This window comes from Ochotona princeps, chromosome 12 (assembly GCF_030435755.1).
Source record: "Ochotona princeps isolate mOchPri1 chromosome 12, mOchPri1.hap1, whole genome shotgun sequence".
In the NCBI taxonomy this organism is placed as follows: domain Eukaryota; kingdom Metazoa; phylum Chordata; class Mammalia; order Lagomorpha; family Ochotonidae; genus Ochotona; species Ochotona princeps.
Genome location: NC_080843.1, coordinates 36,959,902 through 36,984,317, shown reverse-complemented (window position 1 = coordinate 36,984,317; position 24,416 = coordinate 36,959,902). Strand labels below are relative to the sequence as shown.

The 24,416-nt window shown below is 36.5% G+C and overlaps 1 protein-coding gene across 2 annotated transcripts in view; it reads right to left on the bottom strand.

Moving 5' to 3' along the window:
- DIAPH3 (diaphanous related formin 3) overlaps positions 1 to 24,416 on the bottom strand; it is a 472,570-nt gene that overhangs the window by 140,271 nt on the left and 307,883 nt on the right. For both annotated transcript variants that reach the window (XM_058670671.1, XM_004577440.3), the window contains one exon: positions 10,442 to 10,577. In XM_058670671.1, coding sequence (XP_058526654.1) covers positions 10,442 to 10,577 — 136 coding nt within the window. The remainder of the gene's footprint in view (positions 1 to 10,441; positions 10,578 to 24,416) is intronic.

The following is a 24,416-nucleotide window of genomic DNA, read 5'->3' as shown; positions in this document are numbered from 1 at the left end:
GTGTATTGAGTGTCAAAGAAAATTAGCAGCTGTCAATCTGTAGGAAGGTCAACCAATTCTGAAATGTATGGCAGTTTCATTTTTGTTCAACATACATTTAAGTACCTTACATTTAGAAAATTAAGAGCATAAAAAGCAAACCAGTAACTGACATAACTACTGATAAAAAGGTATGCCTATAAACATATACGTATAACCGGGAGTATATTTCCCTAGTCCACACCAGGAACTTTTTCTAAACATAATTTTTTTTCACTGATTAAAACTTTTGAAAAAAATAATTGGAATTAGTAACTTTAAAATACATTTTTCTTATAATCAAATAGAAAAGAAAATCATACTACATATTAAAAAAAGTTCAATTTACTATCTGTTGAGAAATGTCTTACAATAGGGCTTAGATTGTAATACAGAATGTCACAAAGAGTGAACAGAGGGCTGAGCAAAGGTTATTGCTTACTCACTAGTAAAGTCTATTTTTTCTATTTAAAAATTTAATTTATGGAATAGAGAAGGAATTTTGCAAGTTGTAAGGAATCTTACTTTGGAGATGAAAAGGAATATGCCCTGAGAAGTTAACTTCCCTATTAGTGCTTAGCTATTCATAGAGGAGGGGTAGAGAATCCCGTCCCACCCCTTTGGGGTCGTGAGCATTCAACCTTTCATGGCATCCACCAGGATTCACAGAAAATCCAGCAGTGTCATCAGTGTGGAGAATTCTGGCAAATGAAGTAAACTACACCATTTAAAAGGTTACTCCTTTGCACACTTAGTATTTTCTATCCTTGCTTTTGATGTCATTGCAACCTGATGATTCTCTGTGTTATGTGTTTATATGAAACATTATCTATCTCACGCTAAACACAAGGCATAAGGGCAGAGTACTCACTTGCTTTGTGTGTTCCCACATACTCCATGCCTATGGATAGCACTATGATACAGCTGGTGTGAAAGAAATATTTGCTGAATGAAGACAAATTTTGGTAGAATTTTTTTTTTTAATGTTCAAGATGAAACTTTTTTTAAATTTTTTTCATTATTATGCTAACAAATGACTCTACTAACAAAGGAGATATGCTAATATAAAACTTTCATAATTTTTGTCAGAAATTTAATAACCAAAAAAGCCAATCATGCATGAGACTTGGGAATATTTTCCACAATGCTAGATAAGATGTGGTTAGAATTTAAATAATGAAAAAAAAACCACTGAAGGCTATTAAATCTCATATGACAGGAAGATAAACATTAGTGCAGGCTTTAAATAGGAGAAGGTTACAGTGTTTGGAATTGAATCTGTGGGTTGGTTTTAGCGAAGGAGTGAAACCGATTTAACTCTTTTCAAGGAAATAATGGGACACCTTCTCTCCCTTGGCCTCCTTAAACCCTAAGCCTCAATCAGTCCTTCAAAGACAAGGCTATTTCCAGGTTATCCTCAGAAGCTAAACAAATGTTTCCAGAAATTCTTCGTTAGTCTAATTAATGGGCAATTAGGTTTTTTTTTTTTTTTTTTTTTTTTTTTAAAGATTTATTTTATTTTTATTACAAAGTCAGATATACTGAGAGGAGGAGAGATAGAGAGGAAGTGGAGCTGCTGGGATTAGAACCAGCGGCCATATGGGATCAAGGCGAGGACCTTAGCCACCAGGCCACACTGCCGAGCCCCGGCAATTAGGTTTTATACCGATGGCTGGCTGGTTTTGTGAAACACATCAGCCTTTCAAATTCATCCCATTTTCTCATAGTACATCCTAGTACAGTCTTTCTCATTCCACCTCTTTCAAAAGCATAAAAGTGTCCTAATTGATGTAACTCTTTCTAGTCACCCCCACATTATCTATTCCACAGCCACCTCTTCTAAAGCAAATCATAACATTGCCCTGCTTAAGTCTTTGAAGAGAGCCTACAGGATGCAGCAAAAACTAAAAGCAAACTCACTCTCATGATTTTGAGGCTATTCTCATCTCTTGCCACAGCTCTACCCAAAAAATCATTCTAAGCTTAGTACATTCTTTATTGTTGATCAATAAAGAATGAGCCCGGTCAGGTAGCCTAGCGACTAAAGGTCTTGCCTTGAAAGCGCCAGGATCCCATATGGGTGCTGGTTCTAATCCCAGCACCTCCACTTCCCATCCAGCTCCCTGCTTGTGGCCTGGGAAAGCAGTAGAGGACGGCCCAAAGCGTTGGGACCCAGCACTTGCTTGGGAGACCCTGATGAATCTCCTGGCTTCAGATTGGCTCAGCTACAGTCATTGTGACCACTTCAGGAGTGAATCTTTGGATAAAAGATCTTCCTCTCTCCTGCTTTCTGTGTATCTGAGTCTCAATAAAAACAAATTTCATGCCACTGTGTCTTCCATTGGGGTCAGCTCAAATCTGGCTGTTGTGGCCATTTTGGGAGTGAACCAGCAGATGGAAGATCTTGCCGTATCTCCTCCTCTGTAAATCTAATCTTACAATAAAAAAAAATCTCAAAAAAAATTAAAAATCGTATGCTTGTCCTTCACATTTTAAACAGTAGATTCTCATGGCCACATCAGAACATCAGTTCAATTATCACTTAAAACTAAAATATGGTAAATATTTAATGTCATTTTCTTTTATATTTCATAAAATATTGATATCTAATATTTACATCCAAAAGGTTTCTGCTAATTTTATCAGAGAAATAGAACAATTTCTCAAAACATTTGACTTCTGTTTCAGCATCACCTGACTTGAAATTGAAGAAGGCTAAAACCATCCATGTGTATGTATGGGTTTGTATGCACACATGTACATATCCCATCTACAGAGGCCTATGCTGGCTAGGTTGCAATACTACTGTAGGAGATTCAATCTCAGCTTCTAAAATAGCAAACTGAGTTGGAAGATATTTTCCCCTTCAAAATTCCTTTCTAGTATTCAAAGATGCCTGAACCAGTATTTCATTTCTATGACCTCAAAATGCAATGCTTTGGGCCCGGCGCCGTGGCCTAGCAGCTAAAGTCCTCGCCTTGAACGCCCCGGGATCCCATATGGGCACCGATTCTAATCCCGGCAGCTCCACTTCCCATCCAGCTCCCTGCTTGTGGCCTGGGAAAGCAGTCGAGGACGGCCCAATGCATTGGGACACTGCACCCACGTGGGATACCTGGAAGAGGTTCCTGGTTCCTGGCATCGGATCGGCGTGCACAGGCTCTTTGCGGCTCACTTGGGGAGTGAATCATCGGATGGAAGATCTTCCTCTCTGTCTCTCCTCTCTGTATATCTGACTTTGTAATAAAATAAATAAATCTTTAAAAAAAAATGCAATGCTTTAGGAATAAGATGGTATTAAATGCAAAACACAAATTTTCTTATAGGGAAGTAAAAAGATTTCAAAACAACTCTGTTTCACAAATTTTTGCGTAATGTAGATGCGGCAGTTCTGAAAAGTTTGATACCATTTGGGCTCCTCTAGAATCTTCTAGACAGAGATCAAGCAGGTCTTTAACTGCCCTCAATGCTTCCACATATAACCTCCTAACAGTTTATGCTCAACCTCAACAGACACTATGATTTAAGAAACAACGTGTTTTCAGATGGCCGTGCTGGACACCACCAAGTGTTGAAATTGTAGAACCAACTACAATTCAGTACAACACGAGCCCCATGTTTCTTTGAGTATCCCATGGAAAGAAAGTTTCTAAATGTTTCACTCTAGGAGAAGGTAGAAATAAGGGTGTTTTCTCAAGGATGAAGGTATTTCCAAGTATTCTAATATCTTCATCCATCAAAGCCCAAATCACACTAAAATGATAACATTATCTTTTGAAGCATTTAAGGGGCTTATTTAGTATTTAATGACATAAAATATAATTTCTAGATACGACTATACATTCTAGATACGACTTTCTTCAAAAGACAAAAATGCTTTTTCTTACATCTCCCAATGGATGTATCACTGACCCAGAACATTGAAATAACAGAGGATAATTGAAAAAAAAATGTAATCCAGCATACAGTACAACCAATTTTCATCGAGAATCTCCACTGGAAACTAGAGAACATCAAGGCAATAAAACACCAGAAAAAATTAGTATTTCTAATACTTAACTACAATGCAAGAGATGATTTTTTAGTTCTTGTTCTCCAAATTAAAATAACCCTTTCTATTCCCCAAGTGAAAAAATCCTCTGGACTCTATAACACTCCAGGACTACTTTTCCAGTGTAGTGAAGAGGCAGACACACGTTTTCAATCTCCTAACTCAAAGCTATTCAGGCAATGTGAGCCGAAATGATTTTGGGCACAATGTATGCAGCTTGCTCAAGCAGTCATCTTTCACACAACTCTCTTCAAGCTGATGATAGAACTTCTGATTCAACATTAATTTGACTAAAATGTTTCCAATCTGCAACAGTTCCTGCGAGAACGGCACTAATCATTTAAAAACAAACATCCAAAGAATCACTGTCACTTCTAACCACTAGTGATGATGATCAGTGAATGCTCTGTGGTGACAACTCATGCTAGTCGGATGACAGTCTCCCAACAATTACTTGTTCCAAGAACAGCCAGTCATCTATTTTGTTACTACACTAGTCTGTCATATTCTTCCTGCCTGGGGCATTCTAACCTGTATTAAAGCTGCCCTCAATCTTAACTCTGTTAATAATATGTTGCTTCTAATTTTCTAGAATAATATTGCATATCTGAGGAAGGAAGCCATCCAGGAAACAATATTTTAAAATCCTATTACAAAATAATGACTAATTTTTATCTGAACACTAATGCCGATTTATACCATTTACAAGTAGCATGTAAATATTCACTTTTTCTGCCTAATTTTCTCAGTCTGCACTGGGGTATATTTATTCATCACTTCAATAAATCAACAAAAATCAAATACTGCTGAGTTGTTTTTTTTTCTTCTTGGAGATAATCACTTTAGACTTAGAGCAACCATCTTAATCAAGTTCAGCAGCAAGTAAGGATTTAACCCACTAACACCCAAGGTTTTGAGTCTACAAGGTTTCCATGACATATTTGCATGTTGCCATAAGTGACAATTATTGCCAAGTTTGTTTTTATAGATTATATAATGAAAAATGGGACATAATGACTCCAGATGGGGACTGGCTTCACTATAGGCTAAACATAGAGTCATATGAAACCAAATTCAAGTTTGTCATAAAGATACTTTCATTGGTTTTTGATAAACAGTATATGCAACAATAAATAATAAGCAAAGCCTGGCTAATAGCATGTGATTGACTAGTGTTAGCTGTTGCTAATTACCTAAGTTTTACAAAAGAAGGGGTAGGAGAGAAAAACACACCAACCAATGCCATTCAATTTGTTTCTACCGTTGTAAAGATAAATTATTTAAAAATAATCATTGGATTATTTATAAACATCAATTACCAATAACAGTAGAAAATCGAAAGCATTACTGCTCCAAAGTAGAGTATGTGCAATTACGGAAAATAACCTAAGTTTATGATATCTGTGGAGGACAGGAAATTGTCAAAGCCTTTATGAAAGTGCACACATTAACTGCATATCTGTTAAGACTGGCAGAGACATTCCAAGTAGCATTTACGTGATACACATTGCCTCTAAAATGGAAGCCTAATTATTCAGTTATTCTAAATTATAGAATGAAAACAAAGGAGCAGTTTTGGCCATGTGGGTAAACAACGGATTTCTAAAATCTAATTATCTCTTTATTTAATAGAGTGAAGTTGCAAAAATGAGACATTTATGTCTTATAAATAGACAAATTGTAACCTAAAGACTAAAATGTACAGCGGCTCATATAGTTTTTATTGCTCCATTAAATAAACTCTTATTTACTTCCCCCACAAAACATAATTATACAACACTGGGTCCATTTCAATACCATTCTGATGTGCTATTTAAAAATTATGTGAATCAGCTTACACAGTCAGGAAGTGTTAATGCATAATATTTGAAATCTATTATCAAATGACCTATTTGCTTCCATGATTAAGAAATAGAAATGGAGTTTGGAAAAAGTATATAATCACAAAAAAATCACTATTTGAGTAGAAAAGATTACACACAAGGACTGCTATAATCTTTAAGTACTTCTTTCTGTACTTACTATTTTCTCCACAACCTATGAAATATTTCAGATATTTTCTAAATTAAAATAATCCAAATTTTAACATTAGTCTTAGGTCCTTTACATATCAATAAATAAAGACATCACAAAAATGTAATCTGCTAGTTAATTGTGACAGCAAATCGTCTATCAGAAATAACTAGACATTTGAGCCTCCAGGCTCATAAGCTTTAAAGAAAACAAAAACAAGAAAAATGACCTCTCAACTGTCTGACATGATAATACAAATACATGCTTCCTGAGACTTTCTGCTGAAAAAGATCTTTAATGTTTCAACTCTCTTCCTGGCAAAACTAACCCCACCATTTTATCCTTATTTTCACTCAATTAACAGAAACACTGAAATGAGTGTGATAATAAATAATAGTAGATTTGAAAAAAGTTATCCATTCTCTTGCTATGGGCAAGTAATGATTGATGATGGGCAAAGAAGAATTGGGATTTAATTTAGTCTACTACCTCTGGGAATGAAGAAAGAACTTGACTATTTGAAAAAAAATCAGTTGTTATTTGCATGGTAGAAATGTTAAAGTCAGGGAAATATATGGGCAACAAGCTCCCTGTGAGTTTTTGGCAGTGCTATGTGAAGACATTTTTCTCTTGCTGTATCATTCTAGGGTGTGAGTCCTACATATAAAAATAAAACAAAAAGTTTTTGGTCCAGAGAGGTAACCAAACAGTATAATAAATTCAATAATTCACTCTTCCATATTTATAACATTTTATAAAGACTAACAAAGTCTGACTAAAAGTTTCTACAAAGATTTGAGCAATGCAATGCTCTGGACTAACATAACATCTTCAAAACAAAAGTGAAGTTTTAGCTGGTTCTTACAGAAGTTTATTTTAAAAAAATACATTAGTACAGAAGAGCATCTATTTTCTGAAAACAAATATTCTACATGAATTATATCAATTAGTGATTTTAAAAAAAGATTTATTTTTATTGCAAAGAGGAGAGACACAGAAAAGATCTTCCAGTCATTGGTTCATTCCCTAAGTGGATACAGTGGCCAGAGCTGAGCCCAGCCGAAACCAGGAGCTTCTTCTGGGTCTCCCACAAGAGTATAGGATCCCGAGGCTTTCCCAGTCCAGAAGCAAGGAGCAGGATGGGAAGCTAGGATACGAACTGGCACCCAATTGGGATCTTGGCGCATGTAAGATGAGGATTTAGCCACTAGGATATTGTGCTGGGTCTTGATTATTTTTATTAGCCAATATTTTAAATTAGAAATTTGATATTCACCTTAGTCTAAGACTAAATTGTGTCACCAACTACCACAACTACCTTTAGCGATTCTCCATCTTATTTCGTTGAAAATATGTGAATTACCATATCTATATCCATCTATCTATCTATCTGATTATCTGATTCATTCATCATCTGAATTTTGAGCTTCATAACATCAAGGGTATTATTTATTCTTATTGATCACCATAATACCACCTCAGAAAAAAAAAGACGCACTATGTGTTGGTGAATAAAAGAAAATGGCCAGTGGGGTAGGTCAGCTAAGGCCTACAGCCCATACCAGAGATCTTGGATATGTGTCTTGGCCCCACCTGTCCTGCCTCTCTCGTGCTATGATGATGTTGATGGCTCAGAACATGGGTTCCTGCCATCCACCTGAGAGACTCAGATCCAGTTTCATGCAACAGGCTTCCACCTGACCCAGGGCGTTTGCTGCAAACATTTTGGGAATGAACGAGCAATGAAAGACCTTTATCTCTATGTCCCCCTGCCGTTCAAATAAAATAAATTTAACATTTCTAAAAAGGCTGCCTAATTTCCTTTTGCATGAATACTAGGAGACTGTAGCACATGTTTTTGTAATAGTCTCTTTTCTTTTTTAAAAATTACTTATTTGACAGAGATTGAGTAAGGGAGGGAGGAAGGGTATATTCCCATGGACTGGGCTCACTCCCCATATGTCTAAAACAAGGTCTTTCTTTCAATGTTTTAAGAATTGAAAACATTCAGCTTAATTTTAAAAATTGAGAGTTAAAGGTAAGGTCTTTAAGATAAAGTTACCTATCTTGAAATAGCATAACCTATTTTTTCTTAAATCAGTGGCTAAATATTACATTGGTTTCAGTAATATTCTTCAGCAGACTCTAGTTTAAGATGACACATAAAAATTTATAAACGATTAAGGAAGAATTATAAATAGTGGAGCAGAGTTACACTGTGGATAATTAAAACTAGAAAAAACTGAATTAGATTAGAAATTATTACCAAAAAGGATGACTTTTAAAATTAAAGGTGATAGAAAAACCACAAAATATTATAAAACACAATGAAGTGAAAATACTTATATAAAAATGCAGAAGAGTTGAATTAGGAAAAACATAAGACAGGTAAGTATGAATGGAAAAACACCTAATGTGTAAAATGGGCAAAAACTATAACACAATTTATAACAGAAGAAATACAGGCAAGTAGAGATACTTAATTTTTTCAACTTTTTTAGCAGCTAAAGAAATAACTAATAAGATTTTTAAAAAGTCTGTTAAATTAGCAAAAAGCTTGGTTAACAAAGACATAAGCATAACCTACTGTGGCAAATGGAGAAAACAGAAATTGCAGAATTCAAATTAGCAACAAGCATCAAAATTCTTGTAAATATTTGTTTTTCTTGTCCACACCCTAAAAAAATAACTATTCATTTTAAGTCATTGATGTATAAATATTTGTTGTTTTGAAAAGTTTAAACTACCTATGGCTCTATGAATTTTTCACTGACTAACGCCACTTAGCTACTGTGGATCACTGGCAGATAATAAAACTCACAAAGTAAGAGCTAGCAATTATGAAAGATATAAAAACATTCCGGGCATTCAACAAAACACAGAAAAACACGAAGTTGCCTATTTATTACAATCACAAGTATAAGGAAAAGGTAGAAAAATTCAAAACCGATAGGACAATGTGCTAAAATGTTAATGACTTTTTGCATAGGTAGATTACATAATGTCCTAATTTACAGATGATAAGAATGATCAATAAGTGGCAAACTATACATAAAAGTATTATTTTTTGAAATTGGAAATCGGAATTGAATTTTTTAAGAAAGCTTCAGGAGAAACATAAATTTAAATTAAAACATTACTAAGACTTCATTGGAAATTTTACTGCAATTTTCTGCAGCTTATTTGGTTTCAGCTTCCCAAATCAATGTAACAGAATTCCTCAGAGGTTCTGTGTAATGGGCCCTAGGAAACAACCCAACACAATACAGCCAATGTGCCAGCCAGTATCTCACCTAAATGACTCTTCAGCCAACACTAAAAGAGATTATGTTCAACTTCCAGGATGTTCCATAAATTAGGAAGTAATACATTAATTTCACATTAATTCCAGAATCATATTTTAAAAATCTTTAAACTTTTCTCATCTCCATCTTTGTTAACATTTAAAGATATGCCTACGAACACTGTCTGATTTTAGGCATAATAAACAGGAAACTCTGTTTAGATGATTTTCCTTCCCTGGGAGAAACAAGTACAATACATTAAGGTACTCAGTTTGCTTTATTAAACATAAAATATGCCTGTAAAAGTGAAAGTAACGAAGGCAAAGTAGGAATCCTGCCTCTCCCAGGAGAAACCTTAGGAATATTTGCAGCCCTGAGTTGTAAACTACGGTGCTTTAGCAGTGAAGCTGATGGATTTTAATTAAAGCCTTCTGCAATCCTTAGTGACTTGGGAAATGGAAGAGCTAGAATTTCCAGGAAGTAAAAATGTAAGTACAACGTACTCAATTCTTTTGCTTCTAAGTTAGTGGTGTCTTTTTGCTTTGAGAACTACATATATACAGGCTTCTAAAAATAGTAATTTTAAGCTTTTTCTTTTATATTTCTCCCAACTATTTTTTATGAACATAAAGTGAAAACATTCAAAAGCAGACAAAGTGGCATAACGAACAGACATTCCCTTCCAAGTACCTGAAACCCCAGTTTAGAAATGAATATTTCTAGGCAATCTAATTTAATCTATAAACCCACCTGCTGCCCTGCCAAGCAACAGACTGTTGTGACTTAAACCCTGCACATCATGACTTTTAGTCTGTGAAATTTCATTATGAATTTCTGAAAGATAGCTTGGAACAATATTGCTGTGTCCATAAGAAAAAAATAGTATTAACATTTTTCAGATTGCTTGCTTCTAGTTATTGATTGGGACAGGAATGAATTCACTGGGTTCCATTTGTACTGGAGTGGGTTGGCATGGCTCTTAACCTCTGATTGCATCAGTTCTTCTATCATTCCTGATCTCCCTTGCCTGTGCATATATATTTTTTTTTCAAAAGAAGAAGCTGACAGTACTTACCAGTCTTCATTTCCAGTAAGCGCTTTTTCTTTTGCTGCCGTTCAAGTCTTTCCTTCTCTGCGAATTCCTTAGCTATTCTGGCACGTTTTTCTTTTTCCTCTGTCTCTCTTTTTTTGATGTTCTCTTTCACTGCTTGCTATTACAAATAAATTTTGGAAAATGATTAATTTTAGCTGCAGTGATCCAGCAAGAAAGTGAAAAACTATCAATCTGAAGTTATATTCAAGGCATAATCAAAACACAACATATTTTAGATATTAGTACTTATATTACTAATAGTCTTTAATAAGATGCCTAGCAACCCTTATTAAACATATCACATAGCACAATTCCTTAATTAAGTAAACTATCAAATCAAGTACAAGGAAAATGATTTTTTAGAAAGATGAAATCTTATGAGTACTTTTTAAAATTCTCATGAATCATTTATAAATTTTTCTTAAGTGTCAAAACATCAACTAAAAAGTTATGTTGATCAAAAACAATAATATGATTATGCTAAGAAGATCTAAACAGGTATGTATGTGATTAGCGATTGGTTTAATTCCTAAAGTTTATATAAATATGAGTCAGGAAACACTTCCCATATAACCTTTGCTGGGATTAGCAGGCAAGCATGACTTTCTGGAAGCATCAAGTAACACGAGTGGCATGCTATTACATGTCATCACATTAATAGGTTATCACCAACAGTATAAAACATAAAAATATCTAGTTAAACTATAATGATTTAGGTTATTGGAGGTAGACTTTGGTTTCAACTTTATTACAGTACTATTTTTTAACTCTCAAGATGGTTCAATTTCTTTACTCAAAAATCACGTAATTTTGTTGATCAAAGCAATGAAAGGAAATAAGGAAAAATGGAGGATCAAAATACACATTAACTGATGCATCAATGCATCTTTTCTTTCACTCAATAAATAGTGAGAGATCACTAACTGGTACAGTAAGAATTCAGAAAGAAATATAGAACATCCTGAAGCAAGTTTAGATGTTATTGTTATGAGGCACTGAAAATCAACAATATAATCCTATTAAAAAAAAGTGATGTAACAGAAAGCCTGGAGGTACTCTGTATTGTCAAATAAAATACAACTTTCTAATCTATGCTGAATCTTGAATGTCAAGGAGCTAGCTAAGTGATGTAACAGGGAATATACCAGGCAGAGGGAAGTGCTAAATGCTAAATACTGGGGAGTCTCAGAGACAACATGGTGGTAAAAGATGAGAACAAGGAGATACACTGAGGTAGGATCGTTTAAGGTGTCTTGGGCCAAGCCAGGGAGGTTAAGTTTTCTTTTAAGGGTACTGGAAAGTAACTAGAGACTCTTAAGCAGGAAAGATGAGTTTCAGTATTCTTAAGGAAAAAATATTAGTCAAGTACTCTTTCAAATTACCTTTCTAACAGAGTGGTATAAGAACAGTCTTAAGAGAATTTTCCTCCTAAACCAATGGATTTGTTTATCATGCATAAATGACACACTGGGGCAAAAATTAGGCAGCCTGTCAACTATGGTAAAAGACTGGGATTGGAAATTCAGGACTCCTTTCTGGTAGCACACACCACAGTAAATATAGGTGTTTAGCTCTCCTCACATTGTTCTGTGGCTTAGGGAGCAACAAACTTGATTATTGTAGCTACTGCAATTGCTATAATAAACTATTCTTTATCACTAACTCCACACTCTTGTTTCTTTTACCAGCATCCAGGAAACTGTGGCAGGTTAATTTTATAGCCTGCCAACAGGCAACATTCAATATTCCTCACAATTTCTGACCTATATTTACACTAATTATTATATTAAAGTTTTGAGATACCAGCTGCAGTAGTCTGTTTTAATATACAACACAAATCTCAAATTGCATTCAGCACTCCCCATACTAGCACAGAATGTTGAAGTATATACACACTGTAATTAAAATACTAATAGGAAGTACACTGAAAGCCTTGAAAGCTTGCTATAGTCAACTTTTTTTTTGCACAGTGATGGTTCATCTTATGATTACACACATTAAAAGCCAGCTCTGAGACAACAGCTGCTTTAAAAACATATATAAAGAGACAGCACCGTAAAAGCAGAAAGCAAGCATGAGTTAAAAGACAGGTGTGTACGTGCGCATGCAGGTATGCCCGGGTTCCTATAGGAGGAGGGGTAGGAAGAGTAGATTGTAATGGAAAAATGAACAAATATTCAAGAATAGAAATCAAATTTGCTGCTTGAAGGAAATAAGGGGAACCTGCCATTAACATCATGGAGCTTATTATCAATCTTTTTAAACTGTAAAATTGGTAAGATTTTCTACTTTAATGAGTACACCTTTCAGTGAGATTGTTCAATGGATTGTGTTACCAGAAAATACTGCCACGCCGTTTTAGAATTCCACTGGATAATAAAAAGTCAAAATTACTTTTTAGCACATATTAACTTCCAAATATTTTGGGCTAGATCAATGGGATTCAGATCCAAGTACTTTTCAGGCATGGAATCTGCTGTCCTCCCCTCTCCATTCCCACCATCCCCCAAAAAACCGCCAATGACTGGAAACTGACCCCAGGATTCCCTAGCCAATGCTTTGATGAACCACTTCGCTTAGTCTGTGGCCACGGGGCACCGCCCACCCACATCATTATAGGTACCAATGACTATTGCTGCCCTAATGACCTTTGGGACCCAGGGGGACTTGTGTGCCAGGCTTGCTTTCTGCCAGCCAGAGCACAGACTGGCCTCCTGAGATTGCGACACCGTGCTTGATCAGGCCTTTCCCTATCCTTCCTTGGAAAGCACCTCAGTTTCCCAGGTGGGCGTCGTGGGGGATTTTGAGTCGGCCTGGTGATGCGGGTTGTGGTGGAAGATGGCGTGGTGCATTTTCTGTCCGGTAGGTGGAGATGGTATACAGGGAGGTGATCCGTGGGGCCCTTCGGATCAACTTTGCCATTCTTCCATGGCTGTGGCAGGCATGCTGGAGGGGGGAGCCGCCCTACAGAGTTGCGTGTACACTCTCCGCAAACTCCATCCCTTTTGTCTCGTTGGTGTGGTATGTGCCTTTATGCCGGTACAGGTAATGTAGCAAGAGAAGGACGAGGCAGACCAGGACGAGGGCAATAGAGACGATTACGCCTGCTATGATGACAATGGCCAGCGTGCTGGAGGCCATTCCTGGGCTGAGCTCATGACGCTGACGCGAAGGCCGTTGAGGCTGCGCAACCAAAATGGGCCTTGGCACCTGCTGGCGAGGAGGCCAATGGGGAAGGCTCAGGGAGTGCGATGGAGCAGCGGCCCAGAGTTCTTAAAGCTGTTTCGTTTCTTGGAATACGTACTACTGATCTCCACTTAAAACACTATCTTACTTAAAGCACATTTGGACACTTTCAACAAAGAGAACTTTAGCCAGAAGAATAATAGAAGCCAGCATACTTGCAGGTATTGGGACCAAGACTAACATCCCAGATCAAACAGTGATTCAGGACTTTCTTTCACTCCAAATGTTAAGAAAGTAAAGTAGCCTAAAACGGAGTAGTTGAGAACTTAATGCCATTATTTGGCACACAGCCACCTCTTATTTACTTGAGTCCTAAACTCAAAGTCATACATAAGGATAGTTGGCTACTGAGACACTGATTTTCTAAAAAGCCATCTTACACTTCGTTTACTACCCGACAAACCGGCAAGTAAGCTAAGCTGCCCCGCCATGGACGACCTGCAGCCAGCTGTTTCCTAACAGGAACTCTGAGTATTATTTCCAGGGACAGCCTGTTACATCTGGCTCTGAATGCAATTCAGAGCCATCCACAGTGGTGACCACAGAGGAGTCAAACTATACCCATACTTTGAAGGTAATTCTAAAGGCTTTCACATAAATTATTTCAGGGTTCAAACAATTTTTATGGTCACAGCCAATTATAAAAGAAATATATAATAATCTGAGGGTATATTAACTAAATATATTTGTAAGAAAGCATGTAGACCTATGCTGACAAATACAGATGCGCTTGTGTACATTCTAGAAAAAATACATCAGCTCACAATTACTTCCCCCTGTAATTTGTTTTTACATAGTAATGTAAAACTTCACTGCAACTAGTTTAAATACATATTATTGCACTATCTAACATTCTCAAAAGCAAAAAAAAAAATTCCCAAGGCTGCTAATTTAAATAAATATGTGTGTAAATCTATATATGTAAAATTTAGGAGCGTTTGGCAAAGAGTAATGTTCTGTAAGTTGTGACTATTATCTTGAACATTATCTTTGAGTTTTATGAAAATTATATCAGCTTTTATGCTAACTTCTGCATGCTGTTTTCATTCAACATTTGTTTCTAGGACACATTCATGCTTTTAAACATAACTGGTACTCCATTTCCATTTCTCATAATATTAAAATATTTTATTATTTACTTTCCTAACAGTGGAAGCACGGTTCTTTTTATACTTTTGGCTACAATGAACAAGAGAGATAAGAACATGTAGAGTATAAGTTCCCTTGTGTACTTGTATAAGATTGCTTTAATGACAATTTCCATTACTTGGCTCCACTATCAGTTTAAATATAATTGATAGCTTTGCACTGAAACACAGCATTAAGGCTAAGCATTATGTGTTAGTTTTTGGTCTAAAAATACATATACTTCGGGGTACAATTGTAAAAGTCTTGAAAAATATGGATCATGACTAAAACAGACTGAAAGCCATGCTCTCTAGAATAGTAGCATTGATGAATAAAAAAAATTGAGGATCTGGCATGGTGGTATAGTGGGTAAAATTGCTTATGATACCACCATTCAATGTGGATATTGGTTTGAGTCTCACTTCAATTTCGTTCTTTTTTTTTTTTAAAGAGTTTTAATCTTTATTATAAAGGCAGATACACAAAGAGGAGAGAGAGGAAGATTTTTCTTCTGTGGATTCACACTTCAAGCAGCCACAACAGCCAGAGCTGTGGCAATTTGAAACCAGAAGCCAGGAGCTTCTTCCGGTTTCCCACACGGTGCAGAATCTCAAGGCTTTGGGCTGTCCTCAGCTGATTTCCCAGCCCATAAGCAAGGAACTAGATGAGAAGTGGAGTAGCTGGGGATATGAACCGGTGCCCAAAAGGGATCCCTGCATTTGCAAGGCAAGGGCTTTAGGCACTAGACTACTGCGCCAGGCCCCTGGCTACTCTATTTTCTACTCAACTCCTGCTAATGCAGGTAGGAAAGCCAAGGAAGATGGCCCAGGTCTTTGAACCTTGCACCCAAATGAGAGACCCAGAAGAAACTCCTGGCTTTGGCCTGACCTAACCCTAGGCATTGCAGCCATTTGTGGAGAGAACTGACAGATGGAATCTCTCTCCCTCTCCGTAACTGCACCTTTTAATTAAAAGATTAAGTACATCTTTTGTTTTAGTATTTAGTTACAGTTGTGCGTGTATGCTGTGACCATCACCTTTTATCACAGCCTTCTTGATCTGTTCCCATTTGACAGTTTTGTACGATCTCATGTTGTTTTTAAACTATAATATCCACAATGTGCAATTATGCATCTTCTTACTTGCTTATAAAACATTTGTATTTTCTATTCTGTGAATTGCCTATCACTACATTTTCCTACTTGTCCATTAGTCTAATATTTAATAATCTATAGTTCTGTAAATATTCACAAAGTAATCCTGAGCTTTATGTTCTGTAAAAATAATCAATCCAGGATTATAACTGTCATTGTATTTTATGTTGTCTTTTAGTAAACAGAAGTACATAAATTTATGTAGTCAAAATCTCTTTTCCCTCAAGTTTCAGATTGTTTTTCAAAGTCCATGTAAAATGTTACTAGAATTTTGATAGGGACTGCATTGATTCTGTAAATTGTTTGGATAGGATGGACATTTTGGTAATATTCTTCCAGTCCATGAACATGGAAGATTTTTTTAAATCTTCTTTCATTAGTATTTTCTAATTTTCACTGTATAGGTTTTCCATACCCTTGGTTAAACTTACTCTTAAGGGGACTGGCATGACATCCTAGTGGCTAAAGGCCTCACTTTGCATGCACCAGGATCCCATATAACACCAGTTCTAATCCTGGCTGCTCCACTTCCCATCCAGCTCCCTGCCTATGGCCTATGAAAACAGTGGAGGATGGCCCGAAGTTTTGGGATCCTGCACTTGCATGGGAGACCCAGAAGAAGCTCCTGGCTTCTGTAAATCTTAAAAAGTTTACTCCTAGGTATGCACATTTTTTGTAGCTTTTCTGAATGCCAAACTTGCCAACAAATATATGCTGTATCAATTTTCAAATGAACTGTCCGTGGGTTATATTATTATGAATACGTAAATTTGAAATTTTTCTACTTTTCAAGTGAATTGCACTTTCTAGCAGTATGACTTAACATGCTTGTCATAAGCCCATTTTCCATTTTAACATAGCTTCCCTCTTCATTATGTGTGTTTTATTTCATTAACTGTCCTGGCACGTCACTTCTTCCACATACTCAGTTACAGGCAGGTTTCCGATAGACAGCAGAAGGCCAGCATTTGTCTTTCATCTCATCTTACAGTGGTGTTAAAAATTCTATTGTGACTTATAAAATATCTGTTTCTACTACCTTGCACTATTCCTTCTGTTTCTCTGGCTTTATTTATATTTATCCTTTTTTTTTTTTTTCATCTTTATGTGTCCATTTCTCCCGCCTGCAGTTTGGGTTTACACCTGATACCTCCATGGTTTTTACCGGTTTTCTCTTGCAACTTCAAGGCAAAAAAAAAGAAAGAAAACCATCAAACTTGGGATAAATTAATAATCTTTCCCTTCCATTCCTTTGAATCACAGGGAGAACAAAGAATTCCAGAGATGCAAATTTCTTTCCACTTGTAGAACCCTTCTGCACAGCAGTGAAAGTGGCCAAAATAGGCTAGGCACTTGCTGTTTCAGTGTATTTTCTTTGCGTTTGTTGTCACGGTAAGTGTATCTTTATGTCTTGCAAAACTTTCTGAAATCATTTGTTGCTTCTTTAAGTTCATCCATTAGAGCAGGATCAGCAAACTGAACAGAGAGTCACACCCCAATAGCAGGTGGCTGCTTTTGCCCTGGATCAACAGAGCCTACCAGTCACCCAGAGACTGGGTGGCCTGCAAACAAAATATTTACTGTCTGGCCAGTTAGAAACAAATTTGCCAATCCCCAAAGATCCTTTAATAAAAGAATGTTGTCAGAGTACAACCTTGCTTCCTGTTGTTCTACAAACATCAGTTTCACCCTTTTTCTATAAAAACTTGAGCACCTCAGACTCACATAATTCACTTTTTCTTCAGGATTTCAATGCTTTAGTTCATTGGCTTCACCTTTCACAATGAGAACTAATGTCTACATGCATTGGGAGTTTTTTCTTTCTAGCTGCTCTGAATACTTCTGTCACAGGAATTCTACAGTTTTAACAAGATACACATTTTAAATTCACTTTTACTTTATCTGCTGCACTATTATTGTACTACTATCTATTGTACTATTCTATGAATTCTTGTGCTGGGAAAATTGCAGCCTCCACTTTGGATACTGTAGTCATTTTTTCAAGTCTACTCTGTGACTTTTGATATACATCCTGCTTCACATTTTTGCTTTTTTTTGTATCCACTTTATTTGAAAGGGAAAATTACAGAGAAAAGGGAAGAGAGCAAGCGAGTGAGCAAGCTTCCACCTGCTGGTTCACTCCCTCCATGGCTGTAATGGTCTAAATGGAGCCAGTCCAAAGATAGCAGCCAGTTTTCCCTCAAGGGTACAGGGGTACAAGTCCTTGGACCTTGCTTCAGCTACTCTCCCAGGCACCATATCAGGTGGTTAGATGGGAAGTGCAGCAGCCAGGCCTGGAATCTGCATCTGTATAGGATGCCAGTGTAGCAGGCAACAGCTTTGCCCACCAAGCCAAAACAATGGTTCCTCTAGCTGTTTTTAAAGTAGTTTATACTTCTAATCCCACTCTGTATAGACTGCATTTTACTCAATATTTAGATCCATCGGGTAAACTTTTTTTTTTACTTAGCTGAGCATTATTTCCCTATACATTAGTGTATTACTATATATTTCTAGAAGCTATTTTGTGTTTCTTTTTTCAAATTGCTAGATTAACCGGTAGTTTCCTCTTAGTGCTTTAAAATCTCACTCTTATTTCTTTGAAGACGTCATATTGTTATTTCATACAGTATCTGTATTATTTTGCTAATGATCATTTCACTGCACAAACTCTTGCTTCTTTGTGAGTGCTCATATTTAGCTAAACTCAATTGAAATAATCTTGATTTGAATTGTAATTGTCTTCCTATACAGGAATTTGCTTCTGTAAACAACCACGCAACATTTCTAAGGTGGATAAGTTTAACATCCTTTTTGCTCCAGGCTTATTAAGAAGCTTTTTCAGGACACCAACTCTATTAAGTCACAGTCTTAGCATCCTGGGGCAAGTCTGGTTTTTCTGCTTCCCCTTGCTTGCCTGTGTAAAACAGTTTTCACTTTGCTATTTTAATACTTACTGCTCTTTTTTAAAACAAATAATCACAGGACAGTTTACTGCCTTTGTAACCATGCAATTCACACTGTAATTACTTGGAAATACTTTATTAAATGACAGTGTCATCAATTATTTATAACAGACCAGAGTTGTGGTGTAGCAAGCTAAGACCCTACCTATGATGCTTGGTGGTTTGAGTCCTGGCTGCTGCTCTTCTGATCCAACACCCTGCTAATTTGTCTGGGAAACAAGTGCAAGATGGCACAAATGCTTGGGTCACTGAACCTACATGTGAGGGATGGAAGCAGCTTTGGGCTGCTGGCTTTGATCTGTACCAGTCCTGGCCATTTGGGAGTAAATCTGTGAATGGAAGAGTATATTTGTCTGCCTCCCCCCCCCAAAAAAAACCCACCAAAAGCCAAAAAGCAAACAAACAAAAAAACCCACTCTTGCCCCACATTAGTATACGTGGGTGTGATTACCAGCTCTGGCTACTAGTTCTAGCTTCCTGCCAAAGCAGATCCCATGATAGTGATAGTTCAGGTAATTCAACTGCTGCCATTCATAAGGGTGGTAACCTAGATTACATTCCCAGGTCTAGCATTCCCCAACCCTAAACATGGCAAACATTCAGGGAGTAAAACAGTGGATAAGAGCTTTCCCTCTCGGGCCGGTATGGTAGCCTAGTGCCTAAAGCCCTCGCCTTGAATGCGCCGGGATCCCATATGGGCACGGGCTCTAACCCAGTGGTCCTGCTTCCCATCCAGCTCCCTGCTTGTGGCCTGGAAAAGCAGTTGAAGATGATCCAAGGTTCTGGGACCCTGCACCCATGTAGGAGACCCGGAAGAAGCTCCTGTCTTCAGATCTCCTCAGCTCCAGCCATTGGGGAATGAATCATTGGATGGAAAATCTATCTCTGTCTCTCCTCTCGTCTGTGTTATCTGACATTTCAATAAAAATAAAATCTTTTGGGCCCGGCAGCGTGGCCTAGCAGCTAAAGTCCTCACCTTGAACGCCCCGGGATCACAGCAGCCCCACTTCCCATCCAGCTCCCTGTTTGTGGCCTGGGAAAGCAGTCGAGGATGGCCCAAAGCTTTGGGACACCGCACCCACGTGGGAGACCCCGAAGAGGTTCCTGGTTCCTGGCTCCGGGTCAGCATAGCACCAGCCATTGCGGCTCACTTGGGGAGTGAATCATCGGATGGAAGATCTTCCTCTCTGTATATCTGACTTTGTAATAAAAACAAATAAATCTTTTAAAAAAATATTTTAAAAAACAACTTTCTTTCTTTTCCCCACATGTCACTCAAATAAAATATATTGTTTTGTAACTTTGAGTGGAGATCTTGTTTAATTTTTTTTTCTGTATGCTGTGGCAATTCTCACATATGGTTATATGTATTTGAGTATGTTTCCAGTGTTTTGTGATCAAGTGGAAAATAAAGGTAATTAAGGCCTGGCGCCTTGGCCTAGCAGCTAAAGTCCTCGCCTTGAACACACCAGGATCCCATATGGGCGCCGGTTCTAATCCCAGGGTCCCGCTTCCTATCCAGCTCTCTGCCTGTGTCCTGGGAAAGCAGTCAAGGACGGCCCAAAGCCTTGGGACCCAGCACTTGCGTGGGAGACCTGGAGGAGTTTCCTGGCTCCTGGTTTCAGATCTGCGTAGCACCAGCCATTACAGTCACTTGGGGAGTGAATCAACAGACGGAAGATCTTTCTGTCTCTCCTTCTCTCTGTATATCTGACTTTGCAATAAAGAAATAATTTTTAAAAAATTAAGGCAATTAGCCAGCCAAAAAAGTCAAGGCTGAGCAATTAAAAAATGCTGGCTGAACTGAAAATCAAGTGATGTTATTTCATCACCTTTAGCAATTATGAAGAAACTATAAATATTTGCTGCTAAATATTAGAAACAGTAATAATGATATGGAAAAACAAATGCTGTTCTGGTTTCAAATAATTCTATGGCACTATATACAGTGATGAGATTGTCTCAGCTTGCTCTTTTGTCAAATGGGCAAAAACTTTTTAAGAATTAAAAAAACTGGACCATTTTAAGAGAGAAATTACTACATGGATACTGCTTAATTCCTGACACTTACATGTTAGTCTTGCACAAATGTTAGCAAACATTATTTTACCACTATAATTTCATTAATGTTTAATATCCTCATTATTATTAAAATATCATTAGCCAAGTAAATCAAACACATTCATACAGAAACAAATCAAAGGTGGCCACCTTTTAGGTTACTTCAATTTATGTATGCTTCTATCAAGCATGTGGGGGAATGCCAACTTTCATAGTTCCTATGAGAATATAAATGCTTTCTATTCAGGGATTTGGAAAATGATGGTACACAAAGTTAACTGGGAGTAAGATGGATTCATCACAAGCTAGATGATTTGGCAGGGAAGGTGTACAGATGAATTAAATATGGAAGGCAAGATGTAGTTCTCAACCTCAAATGTAGCTATTATACCTCTGAAGATTTAATTTGCATAGATATAACATTGTTGTTATTACTTCTAAATCTAATATGCGCTATGAGATTCTATTCTGGAAAAGAAAGTTTCCTGTGTTTTCTTCACAAAATATTGCTTTAACTTGAAATTAGAGATTCCTAACACTAACAATTCCTAACACTTTACTTTGCCCCAAAAGTAAGAAAGATACCCAACGTGCGTGTTGATCCTCCCAAACTGTTTCTATTCCAACTACAGTTGTATTGGACAAATGTCAGTCTTATATTTTTACGCTAAAATTATAATAACTCAAACTAAATGTTGGTAGGCCCATAAAGATCTTAACTTCTTAACTTCATCTCAATTTCTGACTTTTGGTCCAGTTTAATAGCTTCATCCACTTAATATTTTTCAATATAGTATGAGCCCTTGTATATTTTTCTGATCTAGATAATCAATTAAGATTTAATTACTTGAAATAATGGTTGAAAAGTTGATGAGCTTGCTGCACAGAGTCAGTCATTTCAGCATTTGTGAACTCTCAAGTTCTGGAAGCCTGGGAATTCTTTCTGTATGAATTTCAATAACTTCAAAAATGTTTCAAAGTATTCAAATACTGCCTAAAGTCTCTATAAAATACTGCAACAACTCAAAAACCTCACACTTTCCTGGGGAATGTGTGTTATGTGCAGCAAAAACAAGGCAGATTTTCCCAAACTCAGCAGACATGCACTTGCCCTGTACATTTCCACTGACTACTCTGCTTCAAGTTTGCTCATCCAGAGAAGAGGTAATACTCAAGCAAACATAATGGCTACATTCTGGAAAGTTTTGTTGACTACAATTTCAGTGGAGAACTTTTTGGAAATTTGGAAAAATAAAACGTAAAAGTAAATTTCTGTACTATCATACAAATTCCTATAAGAGAACATGAAAATAATTATTTTAAAATGTGTAATAGTCCTCAACATAAGAACTATCTGGTCTACTTGCCATGTTTTAGAAAAATTATTTTGTAACTAAAACACCTTGTCTAAAAGCCAAAAAAAAAAAAAAAAAAAAAACCACAGAGGAAACGTTTTAACAACCTAATGCAGTATGTTTATTCTTAGATACGTTTATATTAGGGAGAGTTTTTAGAAAGCAACCCAGAATAACATTTAAGTTAGTCAAACATATTTCTAGTACTACAATAGCCAATTAAAAAACATTATCAATAAGAATCATCGAATCTGATAACTTAATGCTGTGACAAAAACAGTTCCTAACTGTAACAGTGAATCCAGATTAGCTGAAATCTGACGATTACAAAGCTTATAAAAATGGGAAACTATCCTATGATATGTAAACCAGAAAGTTGAAAGAATGATTGAATAGTTTCAGCTTCAAGATTCTCTTAATTACAGAGTTTCTCTTAGATCAAAAAACAAATTACAGACTAAACCCCTGGGATATGCTAACCATGACCCTTCATCACTTAGCTCTGCGTTCATTTGTGATTCTTTCAAATTTTTGCAAAGTTCTCAAGTTAAGTGATACTACAAACTATTTCCTATTAGAGTAGGAATGTTCACAATGAGCACTTTTTCCCAAAGTATAATTTGATTTCCCCTGGTGTGCTCTCTTTATATTCTAATGAGATACATTTATTAATTTTTAAAAATGTTCTAAGTAGGAGGCTACAATGAATTAAATTTTTTACATAAACAGACACCAAAGGATATAAAGAAACAAAGGAACCTATGCTTTCTTCTAGATTTGGAGCTGAACAGATAGCAGGAAAACAAAGCTGCTACTGAAGACACAAGCCCTACATGAAATGACAAAAAAGACTGCAAATATGTGCAATTCAGAAAATGAGTACAAAATAAAAACAGAGTTATGTTCAAAATGGCTGTAATGCAGTGAGTAAGATAGTTTGGATTCGGTGGTAGAGTGAGTGAGTGTGTGTGTGTGTGTGTGTGTTTAAGCTAAGCCTCAAGACCTCTGCAAGGGAAACACTAAGACATGGTAACATTACATGTTCAAACAAAAGAGAAAGTAGCCATGGACAGCGAGTTCTCATTTTTCTCTCCTCACTCTCAGCATGAGCAGAAAAAAGAATACTGTAAGTTTCAAGAATAATACCTCAAAATGAGGAATTCAGGATGTCTCCTATTACAATTATACAAGCTGGCTTAACACTCAACCATAGGACCTGCTTCTGATATTCTTTCCCCTGACAACATAAACTAGTAAGTCAATCTATAAAATTTAGCAAACAGGAAATGCCTAGTGTTTAAGACATTTCTGCTTAACCATCTAGTTGGTCCATAGAGTAGGCAGCATAAATAGCATTTAGAGTTGACAAGCATCAAATTTGGGTAATTTTAATGATTTGACAAAATAACTTTTGTTCTAGATGTTCTATTTATCAAGAAAATTTGACACTAAAAATACACTCTCATTGGATGATTTCAGTTTTGTTTGGCAATTCACTATTTTCGACTGAGAATTCAGAATAACAAATTGTGTTTGTTTAACAGATGAAGCAAGATTAAATGAGTTATAATTAATCTTATATTTGTTCACTACAAGTATTTCAATTATATACCCCACAAATCAACTTAAAGTCTGCAAACAGTATGAATGACACATCTTTAACTAGATGAAAAATAACTGTGGCAAAACTGTATAAATAATCTAGAGAAAGAGTCATCTGTGAGAAATGGGTAGCTATTTATTCCAATCACAGTATTCTTCTTGGAAACATAAAATAAAAAAAAGGATAAAAATACCCAAAATATCAATCCTGTTCAAGAGATGAGAAAGGTAAGATTATTAATCTATTATTTATACATTCCTGGCTTGTTTTGAGGGTATATTTTAATGGCGTCATCTGATTTTTAAGGTGTTATATGCCTAAGACATATACGCTAGTACGAGTGAGGAAACTGAGGTCCAATGAAATTCAGTGACTTGCCAATGGTCACATAACTAGCAATCTGCACAGAGGGGCTTCAACCCTGTGATTACCATTTCAGCCATA